Source organism: Nematostella vectensis, chromosome 2, assembly GCF_932526225.1.
Source record: "Nematostella vectensis chromosome 2, jaNemVect1.1, whole genome shotgun sequence".
NCBI lineage: Eukaryota > Metazoa > Cnidaria > Anthozoa > Actiniaria > Edwardsiidae > Nematostella > Nematostella vectensis.
The window spans coordinates 12,372,034-12,391,470 of record NC_064035.1 but is presented as its reverse complement, the minus strand read 5'-3'; the positions used below and the strand labels follow the sequence as shown (position 1 = coordinate 12,391,470).

Here is a 19,437-nt window from a genome sequence, read left to right as displayed (position 1 = left end):
TTGATCGTTAGTACATGCTCAACTTCTTAGCTTTTTCGTGTATGTCTCATTTTTTTGTTAACAATGCCAGCCAACATAATATGTTTTATGGTTATAGTTGAGAGAATGACTGTTTTTATGCGTTTCCTTTGCAATTATAAAACAAATGGTCCAAACGAGAAATTATTATTTATTCGAGTTTTCTGGATCTTACATTTAAATGTTTTATGAATATTTCAATCTCTATTATTTGTGAATGAAATCGATCAAAAGAGGACAAATACAAATTGTCCGAAGGAGTCACTGATAAGACTTTAACATTTGAGCGGATTGTAGCACACTCTCGGAACCTGGTAATAATTTGTAGGATCGGGCGACCCTTAATGGCCTTATTGATCGACCCTCCTCCCCCCTTCCACATCTCAACCTTATCTCGTCGTATCCCGCACGGAAGTGTTTGATTTTGGACCTAACCTACCATAATAACGAAGTTTGATTTGCTTTGAACCTACCTATTACGAAGCTGACTCGTCACCATGTGATAATAAACAAATGTGCGAAAATACGAATTTTACATATCCAGGAACTATGTTCAAATGAGTTCTGTCTTTTCACGAATTTTCGACGCGATGCTTCGATTACAACAGGTACCTGACAAATACCTTATTTTTTTCGTTGAATATTCCCGTTTGCCTCGATGGCCCAACGGGTAGCGCGCCTGAATTCGGATAACTCGATCCGCGGTTCGAGTTTTACCCGCATGTTTTACATTTTTTTCGTTTTCCTTTTCTAGTCCAACACTATCAGTTAAGCTAAGCTACCGCTGACCCAAGAGGGTATGCCTTGAAGTTTCCAACTATGCACTGCGGTGCCTTTTCTTTCTAGCGACGGCACTGCTACAGCCTGTTGCTTACAACAGTTTTGCTTGTAATTTGCTTAAAAATTACAGCTTTTTCACATCTGGAGAGTGCCTTAGGACATCATAAAGTCTATTTGGGCATAATTAATGCTGTGCTTATGGATGTTTGCACGCTGAGGTTGATTCAATGGGATAATTCCTTGTCTGGGCTTCACCAAGTGAGAAAGGAATTTTCTGGTGAATGGCCTCATACTCTCCAATGTGGGCTATCTTTGCTACCCAACCTTATTCAAAAATTGTTTTCAGGCTTATTCTGGGTTCCTTGGACCTGGAAATGTTTTGTTTGGATTCGGGACAAAGAGACTTATAAAAAAAAAACTGGGGGGAGGTTTCTGTTTTCAGTCTGTTTTTCTTACAATTTTGCTCAAAAGTACTCAGAAGTGAAAGGGTTAAACATACTTATATCCCAGTGATGAATTTTCAAGCGCGCTCATTGGTCAATACGGGTCACGCGCACATTTTCACAGGACAAATACCAGGCTTATTCTGGGTTCCTTGGACCTGGAAATGTTTTGTTTGGATTCGGGACAAAGAGACTTATAAAAAAACTGGGGGGAGGTTTCTGTTTTCAGTCTGTTTTTCTTACAATTTTGCTCAAAAGTACCCAGAAGTTGAAGGGTTAAACATACTTATATCCCAGTGATGAATTTTCAAGCGCGCTCATTGGTCAATACGGGTCACGCGCACATTTTTACAGGACAAATACCAGGCTTATAGTAGTGACATTCTTCTATTGCCCGTCCCTTAGGGCATTACGGAATTCCGTATTGCACTGCGAAAAAAGTTTTACAATCTACAGTTTTTTTGATTTTTTTTTTCCACTTTAAAACTGAAAAATGAGCGACAGCGAACATTCGAGTAGCGAATTCTAACACCTAGAAGAAGCATAAATGGTTGGTTGGCGGGCCGTCTTTTTTCCGTCGGTACATTTAGTGAGCTTTTTTGTGTTGTTTAGTTCGGTTGCACGAATTTCGCTAAAACAAAATCCACCAAAACACCAAAGCCACCAAAAAAATGGGAATGGACAAGCACTCTGAGTAGGAGTTTTATTATCCTGAAGAGATTGAAGAGGAAAATTTTGACAAAAAGAAAAACAATAAGATGACGAGCCGGCGAGCGCCACCGATAGCCAAGATATACAAAGCTTAAGTTTTTTTTATTTCGGATAAACAAAGGCAAATGAATATATAACAAGGGGTGTAAAGACCCAGAAAGATAAAAGTAGTTCCTGTTATTTGTTAATGCAATATTTCCATCAAATCATAAAGTAGCACAAAGCGATTGCCCTTTCATTTTACTTCAGAAGTTTGTTCTCTAAATACCATGAAGTTTTCGAACTAAACAGTCCATGCCGTGAAGACTGGCATCTGAGCTTTCTTTGTTATTGTTTGGATCAACTTCACCTATGATAAAACCTGTAGCTTTCAAAAGGTGATACATTTACATTTTTGATTAGGCAGCGAGCGAGTGTTTCTTGTTTTCCCGCCTTTTTGAAATCGATCGATAAACTAATCGATATTCGCGCGAAAGTGAAAATTGATTTGTTTTCTGGTCATTTTTATTTTAAAAAGCCATATAATAAGCAACTTACTAAACTCGACCTTAACGACTCGCAAAGCCTCAGTCGATACGCCAAAGCCTCATTTTGATATTTCCCGGCATGACCTCACTCGGTTAGTAAGTAGTTAGTACTAATTTCTCTTGAGATATTTATTATATCCACTTTATATATATATCTGTTATTTACAATAATTTTAAAACTAAAACTAAAGAAAATGCCTGCAGGGAAATAATAGATAGGGAATTAAGGCGTTTCTAGGTTATGGACTACAGCCAGAAGCCGTAAGTCTTTTCTTTGTAACGTTTTACTCTAATTCGATAAAAGTACATATATTATCTGCTTAACTATGCCGGATTAGAAGAGATGCTAGTGCTGCGGTTAGCTTTGAAGAAAAAAAAAAAGAATAAAACTCGACTTCTGGTTGGCGCACAAAAAAAAGGCGAGATTATGGATGAAAAATGTCAAAAAGTAAATTAGAAGCATCCCCGTGCGTAAGGCAAATCTTGACATAGCCTCAGTTGTTTTTTTGTACAGTAGCCAACAGTTATTTTGTACAGTGACCAGCAGTTGTTATTTTGTACAGTAGTAATACGCCCACCTTCCGAAGGGCAAATACATTATTTTTAAATTAAATTGATTTAAAGCTCAGCACCGATGCTAGAATGAGCATTCTCAATAGTTCATTTCTTGAAGATTTAAAAATTTTCCAATCCAGTATCCACTTTTGTGTCTTTCCAGAGACAGATTATTTTCGAACTTCGGGCAATTTAAGAAAATAATGGTCGAAATCTTGTTGTTTTACAGTAAGAGATCTTTACAGAAAGCTTTGGTATATTTTGAAAGGTACAATGTAACGTTGACATTCATTTTCTCTGTTCTCTTTGGCGGGGTATACACTGCTTATTTCTCAGCACCGATGCTAGAATGAGCATTCTCAATAGTTCATTTCTTGAAGATTTAAAAATTTTCCAATCCAGTATCCACTTTTGTGTCTTTCCAGAGACAGATTATTTTCGAACTTCGGGCAATTTAAGAAAATAATGGTCGAAATCTTGTTGTTTTACAGTAAGAGATCTTTACAGAAAGCTTTGGTATATTTTGAAAGGTACAATGTAACGTTGACATTCATTTTCTCTGTTCTCTTTGGCGGGGTATACACTGCTTATTTCTATTATAGGAACCTTCCAAATTATACCAAAGAAAAGCTGTGAAAGTCTAGCTTTTTCAAGTCTTTCTCGAACCTTCTGCAACTCTGAACTCTTACAGAAGTGAAGTTACGCTCCCTAGTGCTCCTGCTCATTAAGGAAATAATGATTATACGATAATAATAAATATAATTAAATAATTCCAGCAGATATTTGAGACAGGTATTTTTGCAATAGCACAAACATCACCCAGCATCAATGCTGGCACAAGTTCCTCTAGCTGGTTCCCAGGAGGCGTCTCATGGCTGCGTGGCCTTTTTATGACATCACCTTTTGATTCTCTTGCAACTCAGAAAAATGCCATTTTGAAACCGCCATTTTGAATCCGAATGAGTAGAGCTGATCGAGAGTAGCCTGGGGACGAGGCTATTGTCGAGCCATGCAATGCTGTATATCTATAGTTATTTTAGCTATACTTGATCTAGTCTTACTGGGGGAACTAAACCTGTTTAGTCATTGTAGTATTAAGTTAAGGTTTCATGTTTTGTCTTGGAGATAAATAAGGAGGCAAAGCTTATAATAACATGCTTTGATTTCTGGATGATTGGATGGTTATACCGTGCTCTAAGTCGTTCTCTGAGTAAACCGTTTTTGCAACCATCATAAGTTATTTGATAGGTTTGGGGTTACCCAAACCCAGACATGTAGCTTGGATAGTACGCAAGTCCGTTTAATGCCATCGTAGTTGAATGGTTGCCGTTGAAGGGTGCATTGTGGAAAGGCTGAACAAAGCTTGAGTTTTGGTACGTAGGCTCGCCGTTCGCTGGTTTTTGCAAGGAATCCTTAAACTCCCTTTTCCATTTCATTCTTCGATTTTGAAACCAGATTTTGATTTGCATTTCAGTGAGTTTTAGAGTTGTAGCAATCTCGATTCGCCGTGTTCTCGTGAGATATTTGCTGAAATGGAATTCTTTTTCTAGCTCGACAAGTTGCCTTTGTGTGAATGTGAATCGTTTCTTCTGACTCGGTGAAGGGTTTTGCTCTTTCTCTTCAGGAATTTTCGTGTTGATGGACGCTGGCCCTGTAGCTGTCAAAAGAAAACAAAGCATAATCCGTTTTACATATGGTACGGTGGAACCCCGCTCTACGGACACCCGCTTAATACTGACACCCCATTTTTCTGGACAGTATTCAAAGTCCCGACAAAAGTATCATATATTCTCTTATAACTTAATCCGCTTTATACGGACAACCGTTAATACGGACAAAGGACACTTACGTGGCCCGAAAGACATTTTTCATTCAAAATTAACCCCGCTATACGGACAAAAGAAATTCGAGTCTCGCACTTTCAGGAGATTGATGCACTTTTAATAAGGTATTTCTCGAGTATTAATTATCAAGCTTTTCTAAACCTAATGCTCTTAAGCAAATAGACACATCAAGTATGCTAAAAGATAAAACAGGAACACAGTAAACAGTGCTGTGTAGAACAGTCACAAAGCTAAGTTAGCGTACCAGACTATAGACTAGGCAAATTCAGAGTGTACAAAATGTGTTGGAAATATATCTATCCAAACGACACTCTGGGAACGATCTCCGTTTTCTCTTCTTCTTTATTCTTCACAATCTCTTCGATATTCGGTAACAATCTCGTAGCAATCTCTCTTAACAATCTCTTTCACAAAAACCTCCCCCGATCTAACGCATGTCCGTTCTTATATACCATGAGTATCAAATAACAATCAATTACAATCAATGAATAATTAACTACAACTACGTAAGTGACTTAATTACTTCAGGAGCTCAACTTCCGGAACAAAATGCCTTCTGAGCAGAGTTTTCACAACCTTTGTTGAATTATAGTATAACGGATTCAGTTAGAATAATTGAGTTGAAATTGGCAATCGCTAGGACGATTGAGAAAAGGAGTAGTTATCCTGTTTTGTTGCTGTTATTTATAAAAATAGTGCTATGAATTTGAGTAATAAAGAAATAACAATAACAGGAACATGTCACTAGTTCGCAGAAGTACTTTATCCAAATGTTACTTGATACATGAGTTTACAGGATTAAAATTTCAATATGAAGCCTGTTGTGTTGCTGTAGCATGAGTTCTGAGTGTTTAAAATGAATTTTTACGTCTTTTAGGGCAGCCCGCTTAATACGGACACCCTGATAATACGGGACACTCATGAAAGTCCCGAGGGTGTTTATAGGGGTTCCACTGTTATCTTATTGAAAACTTGGCCGAAATAAGTGCCTCAAAGGAGGTTCCAATAAGTCATGAGATCAAATGAGCACTGGTTACTTTTATCATGGACCTATCCTGCACGTTTGGAAAAAAAGAGAATTAAGTGTTTGAATTCAATGAAATGTTGAATTAAGTCTAATTTATTGATTTAATGAAGAGATCACGGGTCAAGCAACACGTTTCCAAAATACATTGTAGTTACTGGTTCAGTGGCTTTGGTTGTGTTATGTTCTGTCCTATGCCTATCTGTGGCAAGTGATGGTAAAGATAAAATATTCGTTTCCCGCTGCCACCATATAAGTAGCCTATCCTCTGTCCGTCTGGCGTGCTGCCCGTATCATGGCCCAAGATATATTTGCCTAAACGAGCAATATCTTATCTTTATCGATCTTTGTCTCAGCCTCATTAATCTTTCCCAAACAGTCTAAGTGCTTCTCTTTAAAATTCCTTAACAACTATTATGTATTTGATGGGCTTGTGAAAAATAATTTTCATAATTCTTTCATTTGTGAACCTTTAAAGGTACAAGTCGAGTAATGTTATTGGTTTTTTTATTGAGCCTTAGGTCTCTCTTCATAATTCTGCCGGTGTACGTTCTTACTCTATTTTTTTATTTTATTTTTATATCCAAAGAGCAAAATAAGATAACAGTTGAAACTACTGAAACTACACTTTTGTGTCCGAAAATAATAGTTTTTATGCAACGTTTATTCTATATTGTGCGCTGTGTACTTAGTGTGTCGAATTTTTTAACGTTTTTAATACTCTAAATAGATTTTAGCATTATAAAAAGCGCTATAACAAACCTAGTTCTTAAATAAGGGCATCTCTGACCATCGCCCTTCCGTTGTTATCAAAAACACAAGTAGAGTCCAACATTTGTCATCCTTTCATCGTCCACGCACCATCTGTCTTCGTGAAATAGAAATAGGTTACACTCACAACTATTTGATAATCAGTATAAAGCACTTAGTGTAGCTATGTCAAATGCACCATTATGCTTGAACACATTATTTATTCGATCCTTGAGACCATCGTTTTTCATATATGAAAATCCTTTGCTGGATGCTTTCCCTTTACGATTTTCAGGAAGGGCCTGCCCTATTTAAAACAGCAAGCTATGCTACTCCTAACAGATTTTCTCTATGTGATAATGAACAAAAGATATCTCACTTATCCTAATCCTGCTGACGTGAAGGCGTCAGGTCGGTCAATCTTCTTAATCATTTTATTTTCAACAAAATGCCTCTACAATTTTGTCACTAATGTAATTAGATATGAAATGATGTGGTTTGTTCGCATGTCTACCTTTAATGGAGAGGCCGTCGTGTCTATTATAAGAAAGTACTTGTAGATTATATATTGTTGTGGGTCTTTGCCATGAGTCTGTAGCCTTTCATCTTTTTTATTCGCCAAGCTTTGAGCGAGATTCAAGGCCACGAACGTGTGCCAATTATCGTTTTTATTATCAAGTAGAAAGGTTCAGAACTTCCCTTGTGTGGTCATGGCTTAGTTTTGTAGTTGCATCTTGAGTCTATGGGCTGCATTTGGTTTCAGTTCAACAATGCAAAAGAGAACACGATTTTACCACAACACCTTTCAGTCAATTATTGATCTTCTGGGTTCTGTTCTGTTTATCACAGCAAAATTATTTAGCTCTCAGGATTTATAAAAAGCTGGTAATGTGTTACCAGTGCTGCACTCTTATCTGTTACAAACACGTCTTCGATCTTATCCCCACAAGCACTTATTCAATCATTGGAACACTTGGCTTTGCGATACTCAGCCTCCCTTAATCTACAGGATTCATTTGCGTTGACAAATAACCGAAACAAACGCTAAGATCTACTAGAAATCCTAGACTAGTACCAAGACAGGCGATAAAACATTCAATTCGTTTGAAAAATAATATTCTACATAGAGTACAGTGAAAGGTACTAGCCCTTGTGAGACAATTACGCAAATTGAATTTATGGCTTTTTTGTTTAATTCTGGCATCATAAAGTTCACGTTTTTTGTAGACAGGGTTTATCTTTCATACTTGAAGATGTCTACTAGACCGTTACCTTGTCAAATTGAGTGTTCAAATATAGTGAGACCACGTACAAGCGAAACGTTACCGTTAGCCTTGATGACTGTTCGGCGTTCATGGCTGAGTAGGACCGGCTTGTGTGCGTGTTTGGCTTTCTTCACACTCGAGTTCTTCACCTTCGATCCATACCTACGTATAGTGACTCTATTTCGTGACTTGCTAAAAAAAACTATTTTTGGATAAACTTAAGATGTTTTATTTCGTCGTTTTTACATTATTTATTTTCTCATTCATCGCCTTTGTAGTAAATCTAACGGGTAAATCGTTTTTTCGTTGGGTTTCTAAGATCGTTAAAAGTATGCCAATTATTGTTATTCAATTCCCGACTAACCTTTTCTTTTGGTGAATATCCATCGAAAGTCGGCCGTTTGCCAACGCTTCTTCTCCGCCTGAGCGTTTTTCTTTTGCGCCTGACATTTGGTGGAAGTTTGGTGTTGGAAGATTTGTTGTTCAGGCTGTGTCGATGGTTTCTGCGCAGCAGAGATGGATGAATGGTAGTAGAGTCCTTGTCTCGGAATTCCTGAGCCCACAACAGGGCTTGTTGGAACTGGTGCGTGCGTAAGGGGGACTGTTTGCCCAAAGTCCAAATTGTTACTGTAGCGTTGTGGCTGCAAGTTTGAGGCCATGCCTAAATGCGGTAAGGACATCCTACAGCGCCACTCGCCACCGCCGCTCATGCCCAAATGTGTCTTGCTTACTGTCCCGGTCTGCAACACGAGAGTTAGAGATTGATCACTATCATCAAGTGCGTTGATGAGGGTAATTTATAATCAGGGTAGCAGCCCTACAAGGGCGGAGTTATCCTATTTGCTATCACATTCGTAAACAATATGCTTCCCTGATTAGCCGACAAGAGCGGGGAATCTACTGTTCTAATGAATGTGTAGCCGGTCCCGCCCCTTGCGTCAGTTTTAGTTGGTCACCGCAACTTAAATTGTAAAGATAGCTTTGACTTATCGCGACCTAGTCGGCTAAATTTGCAACTGACGCCCCAGGGAGAGGCTATGTACAATACAACACACGCTCACGACCTAATTAAATTGAAATCATATTAACCGAATCATCAGCAGTAAACAATGGCGGCTTCGCTAGAGTTCGGCCCCCTTGTATAAATTGAATCAAGGCTCATAGGTTTTTAGAAATCGTCCCCATTTGGCAGCTCGTTTTAGTGACTACCTAATCGTGTTTAAGCCTTTTTGCTTGTAGATCCGCCTGAAATCATGTCTTTTATAACGATTGTGGATAGTTTTTGCAAAAGAAGAAAAAAAGCAGTTTTGTTGCGCCAGATTTAGCACAAATTTTATCCTGTGGCATCTTGTGTAATGTTCAGTAGACCCAAATATAGAAACTTATGAATGTAAGCGTCAAGGCTAAGGATTTGATCTACCAAAATTGCTTCTTATAAAATGGCTTCCAGAGAACGAAATTTTTTTAGGAAATTGAAACACAAATGTATATAATATCTACATATAATGCAGTTTTTTTACAATTGTAATAAGTGATATTGCTTTGAACTAGCATATAAGAACTTTATAACCCTTTAAAAAATATACCTTTACCCATATGTAGTGAGGGGAAAATGAAGGCCCAGGTAGATGTCTCAATATCTATGCCAAGTGAGCCTATTCATGTAGTGTAGCGGAACTTCAAAAGCCTGATATTCTTTATGAGGATAAAAGAGGTGAAGGTCAGCTGTTGTCATTTTCTCGTTTTTGTACTTTTTATTTGATGGTGAAGAATGCAGCAAGCACAACCCACGGGCTCATCGGTACCTTTGTGCCGACTGGGACACACGGAGGCAGAAAGGTTCCCTACTGGCTTCTCGCGGCGATATACAATAGCCCAGCATTTCTTACCCCCGCGATTTTACTTATTACTGACTTCATGTTATTACAAAATTTATATTTCACCGAGTAATATTTCCATGAGCAAAATTAATTTAGTTTAGGTCACTGTGTTACCCGGCAGCTACCGCATTCACAACAATTCATGTTGTTTTGTAAACATCCTTTAACTGGGTTTTTCGTCTCTCGTGTACGACTGTTTGCAGCTAAGGGAGAGTTGTAGTACCAGCCACAATCAAGGAGGTTACTCTTTGCCATCATTTAACTGCTAAACTTCGTCCTTTTCCAGCCCATTTTGAGGTCCATTTTGAGCTGGTTCTGCCTTTTCTGGTTATTTTGTTACGTTTACAGGCCACTTTTGCACAGTGGGCCAGTTTGCCATTTCTTCTATTAAACATTAGAACTTCTCGATTTAGAAGTGCAATATCATAGTCATGTTGATACTTGCAGACAATATAGCTTCTCAAATAAAAGCCTCCAAGGATTCGATATACTTGGTAAATGTCTGCCCCTCGATAAAGAATCTGTTCCCCACCAATGATGTTTACTGGTCTATTGTTGTAGCTTTCAATTATAGTTTAACCTATCCCTTTAAGGCTTGAGTCAACGTGAAAGGCAAAGCGTGAAAAATCGACGGCAGTAAAATGACGTGACATATCTTTAAGTTAACTTAACCTTTAAAAAAATAGCCAATGGAAGGACTTGCCTATACCGTTTTATTACTGTTTCTACTCCTGTATTTATATTTGGTTTGGTCGCGTTGTAATCATAATAGTGTAGTTACATACAAGGCGCTAAGCGAAACGATCGGATTGGGGATTTCATGTTTTAACAGCCGAGGAATTATTCTCTCATAATTGTGAAAAATAATGAAGAATAAAGGGACAAACAAATACTAGTGTCCAGAGGACAGACCGTAAAAATTGCTGCGTAAACTATAAAGCAGAAACATTAGATTAAAATTATTACAGAACAAAATTAGATCAAATACTTCACCTCCATCAAACGTTAATCCAAGTCGGGCATAGGGTGGTAAATGAGATTAAAACTGTAGTTTACGTGGTCCAATCGACGGATAATAAGACGCATTCGATTGACAGATTTATTTAAGGGAATAGTGGAATAAGGGACGGAATATACAACTCTGCTTTTGTTGTGAAAAAGAACTTCAAAGGGGTCCGGCGACGAAAAATTAACAAGGAAGCATGCTGAGTCCATCAACATGTGGCAGGTCTTTGAAGGTTCCGCCGTGCTCTACAGAGAGACTTTTCGAAGGGCCGATCAGAACAAAACCAAGTACTGTTTGTGTCAAACAAAAGTTAAATCTGAAAATAACTTGCATAGCCTGTCGTGAAAAGACTAGATCTATTCTTATCTCTGTACCTCCATCTATAACTTGTTTACTTTTTGAGCAACATCTCCATTTTTATAAACGTGTTTTTCTGTGGTGAAAATCGTGCGCGTTTGTATTTTTAGAAGCTCTATAAGTAATTTTCCTGTTATTGGTATTTTTATGTGCTTAAAATGAACACCCTCTGGTCAGAAAGACTATTGTAACAAGAAAATTACCTCTACCATCGCGCAATTTCCTCGCGTTAAAACTGGCGCAAGGCGAGCAACCCTACCAAAGGACAGAATCAAATCACAAATGTATTGATATTCGTATTGATCTAAATGCGAATGTGAGCACGCTGTTTTATTGTCCTGTACAGTTTGCCGACAGTTCTTTGCCTTGCCGCAAAGCGGCTAGTCTAAAACCAAAACAAAATTGTCACTCAATGCGATGCAGAAAAACATAACGTCTTTCAAAAATTCGTCTCCAGTCGATCGTGACTTGATTATTGTTTTAGTAATTGTTGAGTAATCTCTTACTACAGACTGACGTTTTATGCACTTGTTATCATTGTGAACCACTATTTGCTTGTTTGGGACATAGAATAATGCGCGAGGGTGTAACGCGGTAAGATTAAGCCCCCGTCAGGACCCTCCTTCTTTACCCCTCATTGCGTGCGCGGATCTGCGTGAAGTGTCTTCCCTTCATAGCGTGTTTGTATCTGCGTGAAGAACTCGCGTACTGGACTCAACAAAAGACATCTTACCGGTTGCCACTACAGCCAGGATGGACTCTCCACTTTCTCATCAATCGCTGTCACCCCGAAATATTGTTCTCTTATATTTTTAATAACATACGCCTAATACAAAAATGCGTTCTTATCAAAACTTGATTTTGTGTTTATATTCCAGTCTCAAATGTTTCGAAACCGGTACTAATGATTATTGTATGTCTTAATTTGATTTTGATTCCAGTTTCAGTTCCTCATTTTCTACATTTGACTATGCTATGCTCTTTTGTCTCGAATTCATCTAAATGTCTTAAGTAATTGGATTGTCAATAAATGACGCTCGTGCTCGGTTTCTCTCGTTTCTCTTGAATATAACACTCTTCCATTTAAACCAATTATTTCAATGGAAGGAGGAAAAAATGGCTAGATTTATTAGGTAAATTACGGGGATACTTTCTTCTATGGATAATTTGATTTAAATATCACCGATTAAGTACTATAAATATTAGTCACCAAAGCATTTTCTGCGGCATATTTTTATTTTTAAATCTGAATGATTACGGGAGTTTTTAATATTCTGCGAACTCTTGATGATTACTCCCTAGAATGCCTTATGGCTTCGGTCATTCTAAGTCCTTGAATCGTTTTTATTGGCAAGCACTGAAATGGTTTCCAATCACGCCATCTTTCGGAAGGCGCTGACCAATTGAAAAGAACCAAAAGTAATTGATTCCGTTAGTTTGAATGACAGAGGCAAGAAAGTGGTTTAGAATTTGAATTTTTGATGATTTAATACATCATTGAAACTCGCAGTAAGTTCAATGTGCACTTGCAAGTGGTTATAGTTCGCATTCTCAGTAAAAGCAGCATAAAAATACATATGGCGTAATGAAAATCTAAATGTTTTAAACAAAACTCTGCGATACGCTAACAAAAATGAAAAAAAGAATTAAATGAGAGGGGCGTAAGTATTTGCGGCAATGCGGTGTTGCCTTTAATCTGTCGCGGTTTTTTGGTTTTTCGTATTTTATTCCGCGGTATTGTGGTTTCTCTAGACTGCTCGGTTTACGGTTATATTGACGGTTTTGCGGTATTTGGCATTTTTCTGTTCGGTTTTGCGGTTTTTGCACAACCCTTACGCCCCCTTTTAAATCTAACCAGAAAATGAATAAAAAAGGTCCCTGTCTTCCTGTTATTCCCTGTGGTAAAGGGCTGTTCTTGCAACAGCAACATTAATTGTTCGAAGTTTTCACTCGTTCTTTCAGGCTAAATTCAAACTTAATATCATCCATGAGCCGTATTCAATGCAAATGCATGCAAATGCATTGAATACGGCTCATGGATAATACGACGTTTGAACTTAGCCTAAGAGAGGGAAAACAGACGAGAGAGGTAATAAATAATTGGGAAATAGTTAAGATAGGGAAAATGGATAAGAGAGGGAAATGGATAAGAGCGGGAAGATCGATTTTACTTTATTGCTCCACATTGATTGGAGAGCGTTCTGTGTCACTCGTTTACTCTGCTCCACATTGATTGGAGAGCTTTCTGTGTCGCTCGTTTATTCTGCTCCACATTGATGTGGAGAACTTTCTGTGTCGCTCGTTTACTCTGCTGCACATTGATGTGGTGGGCTTTCTGTGTCGCTCGTTTACTCTGATCTAAATACATGTGGAGAACTTTCTGTGTCGCTCGTTTACTTTGCTCTACATTGATGTGGAGAGCTTTCTGTGTCGCTCGTTTACTCTGCTCCACATTGATGTGAAAAGCTTTCTGTGTCGCTCGTTTACTCTGCTCCACATTGATGTGGCGAGCTTTCTGTGTCGCTCGTTTACTCTGCTCTACATTGATGTGGAGAACTTTCTGTGTCGCTCGTTTACTCTCCTCCACATTGATGTGGTGGGCTTTCTGTGTCGCTCGTTTACTCTGCTCCACATTGATGTGGATAACTTTCTGTGTCGCTCGTTTACTCTGCTCCACATTGATGTGGTGGGCTTTCTGTGTCGCTCGTTTACTTTTATCCACATTGATTGGAGAGCTTTCTGTGTCGCTCGTTTACTCTGCTCCACATCGATGTGGAGAGCTTTCTGTGTCGCTCGTTTACTCTGCTCCACATTGATGTGGAGAGCTTTCTGTGTCGCTCGTTTACTCTGCTCCACATTGATTGGAGAGCTTTCTGTGTCGCTCGTTTACTCTGCTCCACATTGATGTGGATAGCTTTCTGTGTCGCTCGTTTTCTCTGCTCCACATTGATGTGGAGAGCTTTCTGTAACGCTCGTTTACTCTGCTCCACATTGATGTTAAGAGCTTTCTGTGTCGCTCGTTTACTCTGCCCCACATTGATGTGGAGAACTTTCTGTGTCGCTCGTTTACTCTGCTCCACATTGATTGGAGAGCTTTCTGTGTCGCTCGTTTACTCTGCTGCACATTGAATGGAGAGCTTTCTGTGTCGCTCGTTTACTCTGCTCCACATTGATGTGGAGAACTTTCTGTGTCGCTCGTTTACTCTGCTCCACATTGATTGGAGAGCTTTCTGTGTCACTCGTTTACTTTGCTCCAAATTCATGTGGATAACTTTTTGTGTCGCTCGTTTACTTTGCTCTACATTGATGTGGGGAGCTTTCTGTGTCGCTCGTTCACTCTGCTCCACATTGATGTGAAGAACTTAGTGTCGCTCGTTCACTCTGTTCCATATTGATGTGGAGAACTTTTTGTGTCGCTCGTTTACTTTGCTTTACATTGATGTGGAGAGCTTTCTGTGTCGCTCGTTCACTCTGCTCCACATTGATGTGAAGAACTTAGTGTCGCTCGTTCACTCTGTTCCATATTGATGTGGAGAGCTTTCTGTGTCGCTCGTTTACTCTGCTCCACATTGATGTGGAGAGTTTTCTGTGTCGCTCGTTCACTCTGCTCCACATTGATGTGGAGAGCTTTCTTTGTCGCCCGTTTACTCTGCTCCATATTGATGTGGAGAGCTTTCTGTGTCCCTCCACATTGATGTGGAGCAAAGTAAACGAGTGACACAAAAAGCTCTGCGCAGAAGGGTACCTTAATAGTAGATACATTAAAAACCAGTGTGTAAGAACCTAAACTTTTTCAAGTCTGGCAAAACCGATTCTTATATTTTGGGGTTACTTACTGAGTATTAAGGCAAAATAGGTTCTTATTATGTTCTTAATATCTTTCCCAAGTTGCTTAATCAACAGTAGGTTTCATCATTACAGTATGACTGAATACATAGCCACTTTGCTAAAAGAGATATCCACTGTATGTATGTTGATCAATAAATCTTTATAAAAGTGCAAAATTTTAGCAAATTTATATTTCATACCCCCCAAATTTGTTTCATTTTTTTTTGATAGAGTAACCCATCATATAAGAATCTTTTGAATTTTTTGGCTTAGTACGTACTTATATTTTGGGGTATTCAAATCCAAAATTTCTGCCGATAGGTTCTTACACGCTGGTTTTTGCTGTATCCTAAAAGTCAAATTGAAAGAAGTTTGGAGCCTGAGGCGAGTGATTTGTCGATAAGCAAATGCTTTTAGAGATTGTCATGTGAGATTAGATCTTAAACTGTGTGTCCATATAATGTTTTTTTGGAGCTGCTTTTAAATTGTTTAACCGCTCCACAGGGTGGGTGGAAACACAAAGTGTAACAATGAATTCTCGAGATCTAGTTGTCTCGAGGTTTATCTTAGGGAATTGTATGAGCACTCTCTTTAAGACAGAGCCGTAGCAGGCCATGTAAGATTGGGGGGGGGGGGGGGGGGGGGCACAATAGAAACATTAGGAAAACATTGGGGGCACAACCACGCCTCTACTGGTCATTCTCTTATAATTTGTTTAAAAATATTGGGGGCACATGCCCCCCGTGCCCCACCCCCTGCTACGGCCCTGTAAGAGGCTAGTGGTATTACAAACCCTTTTGTGTTTTTCACGGATGCTCAACAGAGAATGCTCATTATTTTAATGTTTTTATACCTGAAGTTGCACGAAGATTCTCCGATCACCGAATTGCGAACATACTTGTTAATCTTAAACAAGGCTAAAGAGATCAACAAAAATCATAGACACGTTTATACACAATCACTTTCATTTTGTGTGTGTATGTGGGTGTGTGTGTGTGGGTTTTTTTTTTTTTTAAATAATATTGATTTTCTAAGATGTATTTCAACTTAAGTGTACCTCCGGAAAATAGACAAAAAAAATACGAGATTGTAAAATGGCCGGAAGACCGGACGTGGGCTCATACACGATACAGTGTGCTTTGGAGGGCTGAAATAGCGGTTAATACAATTGAAAATCACTATAATATCACAAACATCAACAAGGAGAATAATGTGTAAATAGTGTATATCATTAGAGAAAACATTGTTCTCAATTCGACGCCGTTTTCTATGCACCCGTAAAAAACAACAAAAATATCTTGAATATTGATTATGACGTATTATGTAATATTTATAGTGCACACTTCGCAAATACCTTTAGAGCCTTATTGTTCACTTGATACTTATTTTAATTATAAAGTGTTGGATTTTGATAATATCCGGCATTTGTTTTAGCAATGATCCTTTTTATGTTCATTAGGGGTGTTTAAAATACCTGTTAATTGCTGTACAGAGATTATGATAATGTTTAATAGCATTTTTACAACTTGCTTCAAGCATTTCTATCCACATAATATGTCCTGCCCCATTAGTAGGAAGGATCAGGTTCATTTTGAAGGCCGCATAATGCGCGAGTTTGATCTTGCGCTATTCCTTTGCCCATTGTCTTAGTGCATTTTATAAAGTCCCGGTCTAGAACGCGCGCTACCGAAAAAAAAAACGGAAACTTTAGAGAAAAAATTAACAAATCAAAATCTCAAAATAAATGATAATATTTAACGTTTTAGGCTTTTTGACAGGGCGTCGCAGAGATCGGGCACACAGGGAGCTCGTATCATGCGAAGGTAATAAACTAAACCAGTATTGGGAGATAAAATATCTGCAACGAAACTCATAGATTTCTGTTAAAGGGACATGAATGCGTTTACACTAATAACAAGCCCCCTTTATAATGCACAATGTAGCGCAGTCTTAAAACCCTGTACATACTACTATACTAGCTTATTAGTACCTTGCAGTACACCTTTTTTTCTATTTATTGTTAGTAATCTTATCGTCTGTTTTCCAACCTACTGGCTGCAAATGATTGAAAAAGCTATCCGAGAAACTTTCCGAGAAACGTTTTTTTCTATATGTCTATACAGCAGTGCGCAGTTATGAGTTATGTGCGAGGTTGTAAATAGTCTCTTGGCGAGTAAGCTTTTGAAACATTTGGTTGACCACCCGCCACCCATTATGGCCACTCAGTATTTACTGGGATACCTGTGGTAGCACCGGTAGCAGAACAGATTTGATAAGTAGTAAATCATTGGTCATCGAATGTTTGAAATTAATTAATCTTTTTAGAATTAAAATATAAAAATATGTCGGACTCGTTTAACAATGCAAAATTTTTGCTTCCTTATTTTTTTCAAAAACCAAATAAATTGCCTCTCAAACACGTGAATGGGACACCCAGGCGCTTAAGAAAATAACCGCCGCCCCTCACATATCGCCCCTGAGACACCTGATGGGTGGATCCTGACGCACTAGAATATAACCACCGGCCCTCACCCTTTGCCCTTAAAAAATTAGTGGTAAACCCTTGCACACTTGTAACTGCCGCTCCTCACCCTTTGCCCTTAAAAAATTAGTGGTAAACCCTTGCACACTTGTAACTGCCGCTCCTCACCCTTTGCTCTTAAAAAATGAAAGGTAAACCCTGACACGCTTGTAACTGCCGCTCCTCACCCTTTGCTCTTAAAAAATGAAGGGTAAACCCTGGCACACTTGTAACTGCCGCTCCTCACCCTTTGCTCTTAAAAAATGAGGGGTAAACCCTGACACACTCGTAACTGCCGCTCCTCACCCTTTGCCCTTAAAACATGTGAGGGGTGGGACTTAAACCATTTCGGGGCTGAAGCAGGGGGGCAATTGGGGCACGTGCCCCCCCCCCCCGCCTTAATATTTTAAAAAGATATAAGGAAATGACCAGTAGGGGCGTGGCTGTGCCCCCTATTAATCCGAGGCGTGCTACGTTTAACTGTAGGTTTCGAAACCATTTGACTGGTCGAGGTAGTTTTAGCGATTACTCCACGGACTTTTTTAAAGGTTTGACTATGCCTTATTGAATCAGGAGTTGATGACAGGCGTTCCAAAACACAACCGTGGGGTCCTGGTACTCGTTTATAGGTTAGACCCTTATACTTTTTATACTTGTAGATGCTGCTATCACGGATAATATCGGCACTCACGAAATTGCAGGCGTTCTAAAACACATCCGTGGGGTCCTGGTACTCGTTTATAGGTTAGACCTTCTACTTGTAGATGCTGCTCTTACATGAAAATATTGGCACTCACGAAATGACAGGCGTTCTCAAACACAACCGTGGGGTCCTGGTACTCGTTCATAGGTTAGACCTACTTGTCGATAATGCTCACACATGATAATATCAGCACTCACGAAATGACAGGCGGTTACACCTGTGTTTTAGAGGCTACTAGTAGGAGATTGCATCATCAAAAAATCTGGCGCGGAACTTATTACTCCTATTCTCCTATAAATAACCCATCTAACACTTGCTAGGTAAAGGTAATGAGGAAGTTCTGTGCTTAATTCTGTTTTAATGTTATTTGTACTTGTACGATAATGATCGTCATAAAACTGTAATGTGGTCGAAGCAATTAAGATGTAATTTAGTGTTGATGAAGGTGACATTAATAACATTAGATGAGCTTTTTATGACCTTTAAAAGTTCAGGTTACGACATGCCACGGTGTTCTGTCGAAAGAGGCGAAGGCAGTAATGTGTTTTTTATAAAGATAACAATTTGCGATGAAAAGTTTGAGTGATTGAAAAGCCCAAAATAGATTCTTACTTTTCTAAGCGCAGAAAATCATGCAGTCAAATTAGCTGAGGCCAAATCACTTTTGAGGCGGATACGACCCCCCTCCAACTATGATAATAGTTTTATTTTATTTTATGCCCTTACTGTGAATGATGTATGTTCAGCTCACCTTTTGATATCATTATACAATATAACAAAATCCAATATAGATTGGTAAAACTATAAAATGGAATTTATTTGGCGATGGCGCCGGTAGGGGTCGGATAACTGTGGCATTATTCATTATCAAGTTGATTTAGCAAACACCATCGTTCAATAAGAAGTCCTGTTCCTGGTGTTGATTAATGATTAATTTAATACAAGTGTATATAATTTGTACAATCGCTATTACAGCTTCGTTTTTAAAATATTAGAACGTTTATACCCTGAGAACTGAAATGACACGCGTTTTTAAAGAATATGTCTTACCCCGCCTGCCTCTAGCAAATATTTGTCCACCGTTTTACCCTGCGATTTATTTTGGGGTACTTTTATCGCGTGTTCGCAGATCTTATGATAGGTCACATTAGGACTAGGGGGAGAAGAGGTTGGGAGGGTAAAAATCAGATACTTCTAAATCAAATGCTTCTACTACACATGTTTT

At 38.7% G+C, this 19,437-nt stretch overlaps 1 protein-coding gene and 1 long non-coding RNA gene across 3 annotated transcripts in view; one reads left to right on the top strand and one right to left on the bottom strand.

Moving 5' to 3' along the window:
• Positions 1–19,437, top strand: part of LOC116619184 — a 44,632-nt gene that overhangs the window by 5,238 nt on the left and 19,957 nt on the right. The gene's annotated exons all lie outside the window — the stretch shown is intronic.
• LOC5514051 (homeobox protein Hox-C5) lies at positions 2,969–11,451 on the bottom strand. 2 transcript variants are annotated; one of them, XM_001634202.3, is made up of 3 exons: positions 10,791–11,451; positions 8,282–8,657; positions 2,969–4,691 (listed from the first exon to the last, which is right to left on the bottom strand). In XM_001634202.3, exons 1-3 carry the CDS (start codon positions 10,794–10,796, stop codon positions 4,291–4,293), a joined length of 783 nt encoding a protein of 260 aa, XP_001634252.2. In that variant the 5' UTR covers positions 10,797–11,451; the 3' UTR covers positions 2,969–4,290. The 2 variants fall into 2 exon arrangements, with proteins under 2 accessions (XP_001634252.2, XP_032239585.1); XM_032383694.2 differs by lacking the exon at positions 10,791–11,451 and adding an exon at positions 9,504–10,339.

Excerpts from the sequence above, each read along its gene's own strand:
- LOC5514051 (XM_001634202.3), bottom strand. Across the intron at positions 4,692-8,281 it reads GATATTCACCAAAAGAAAAG|CTACAGGGCCAGCGTCCATC; the intron begins GTTAGTCGGGAA and ends TTCTTTTGACAG.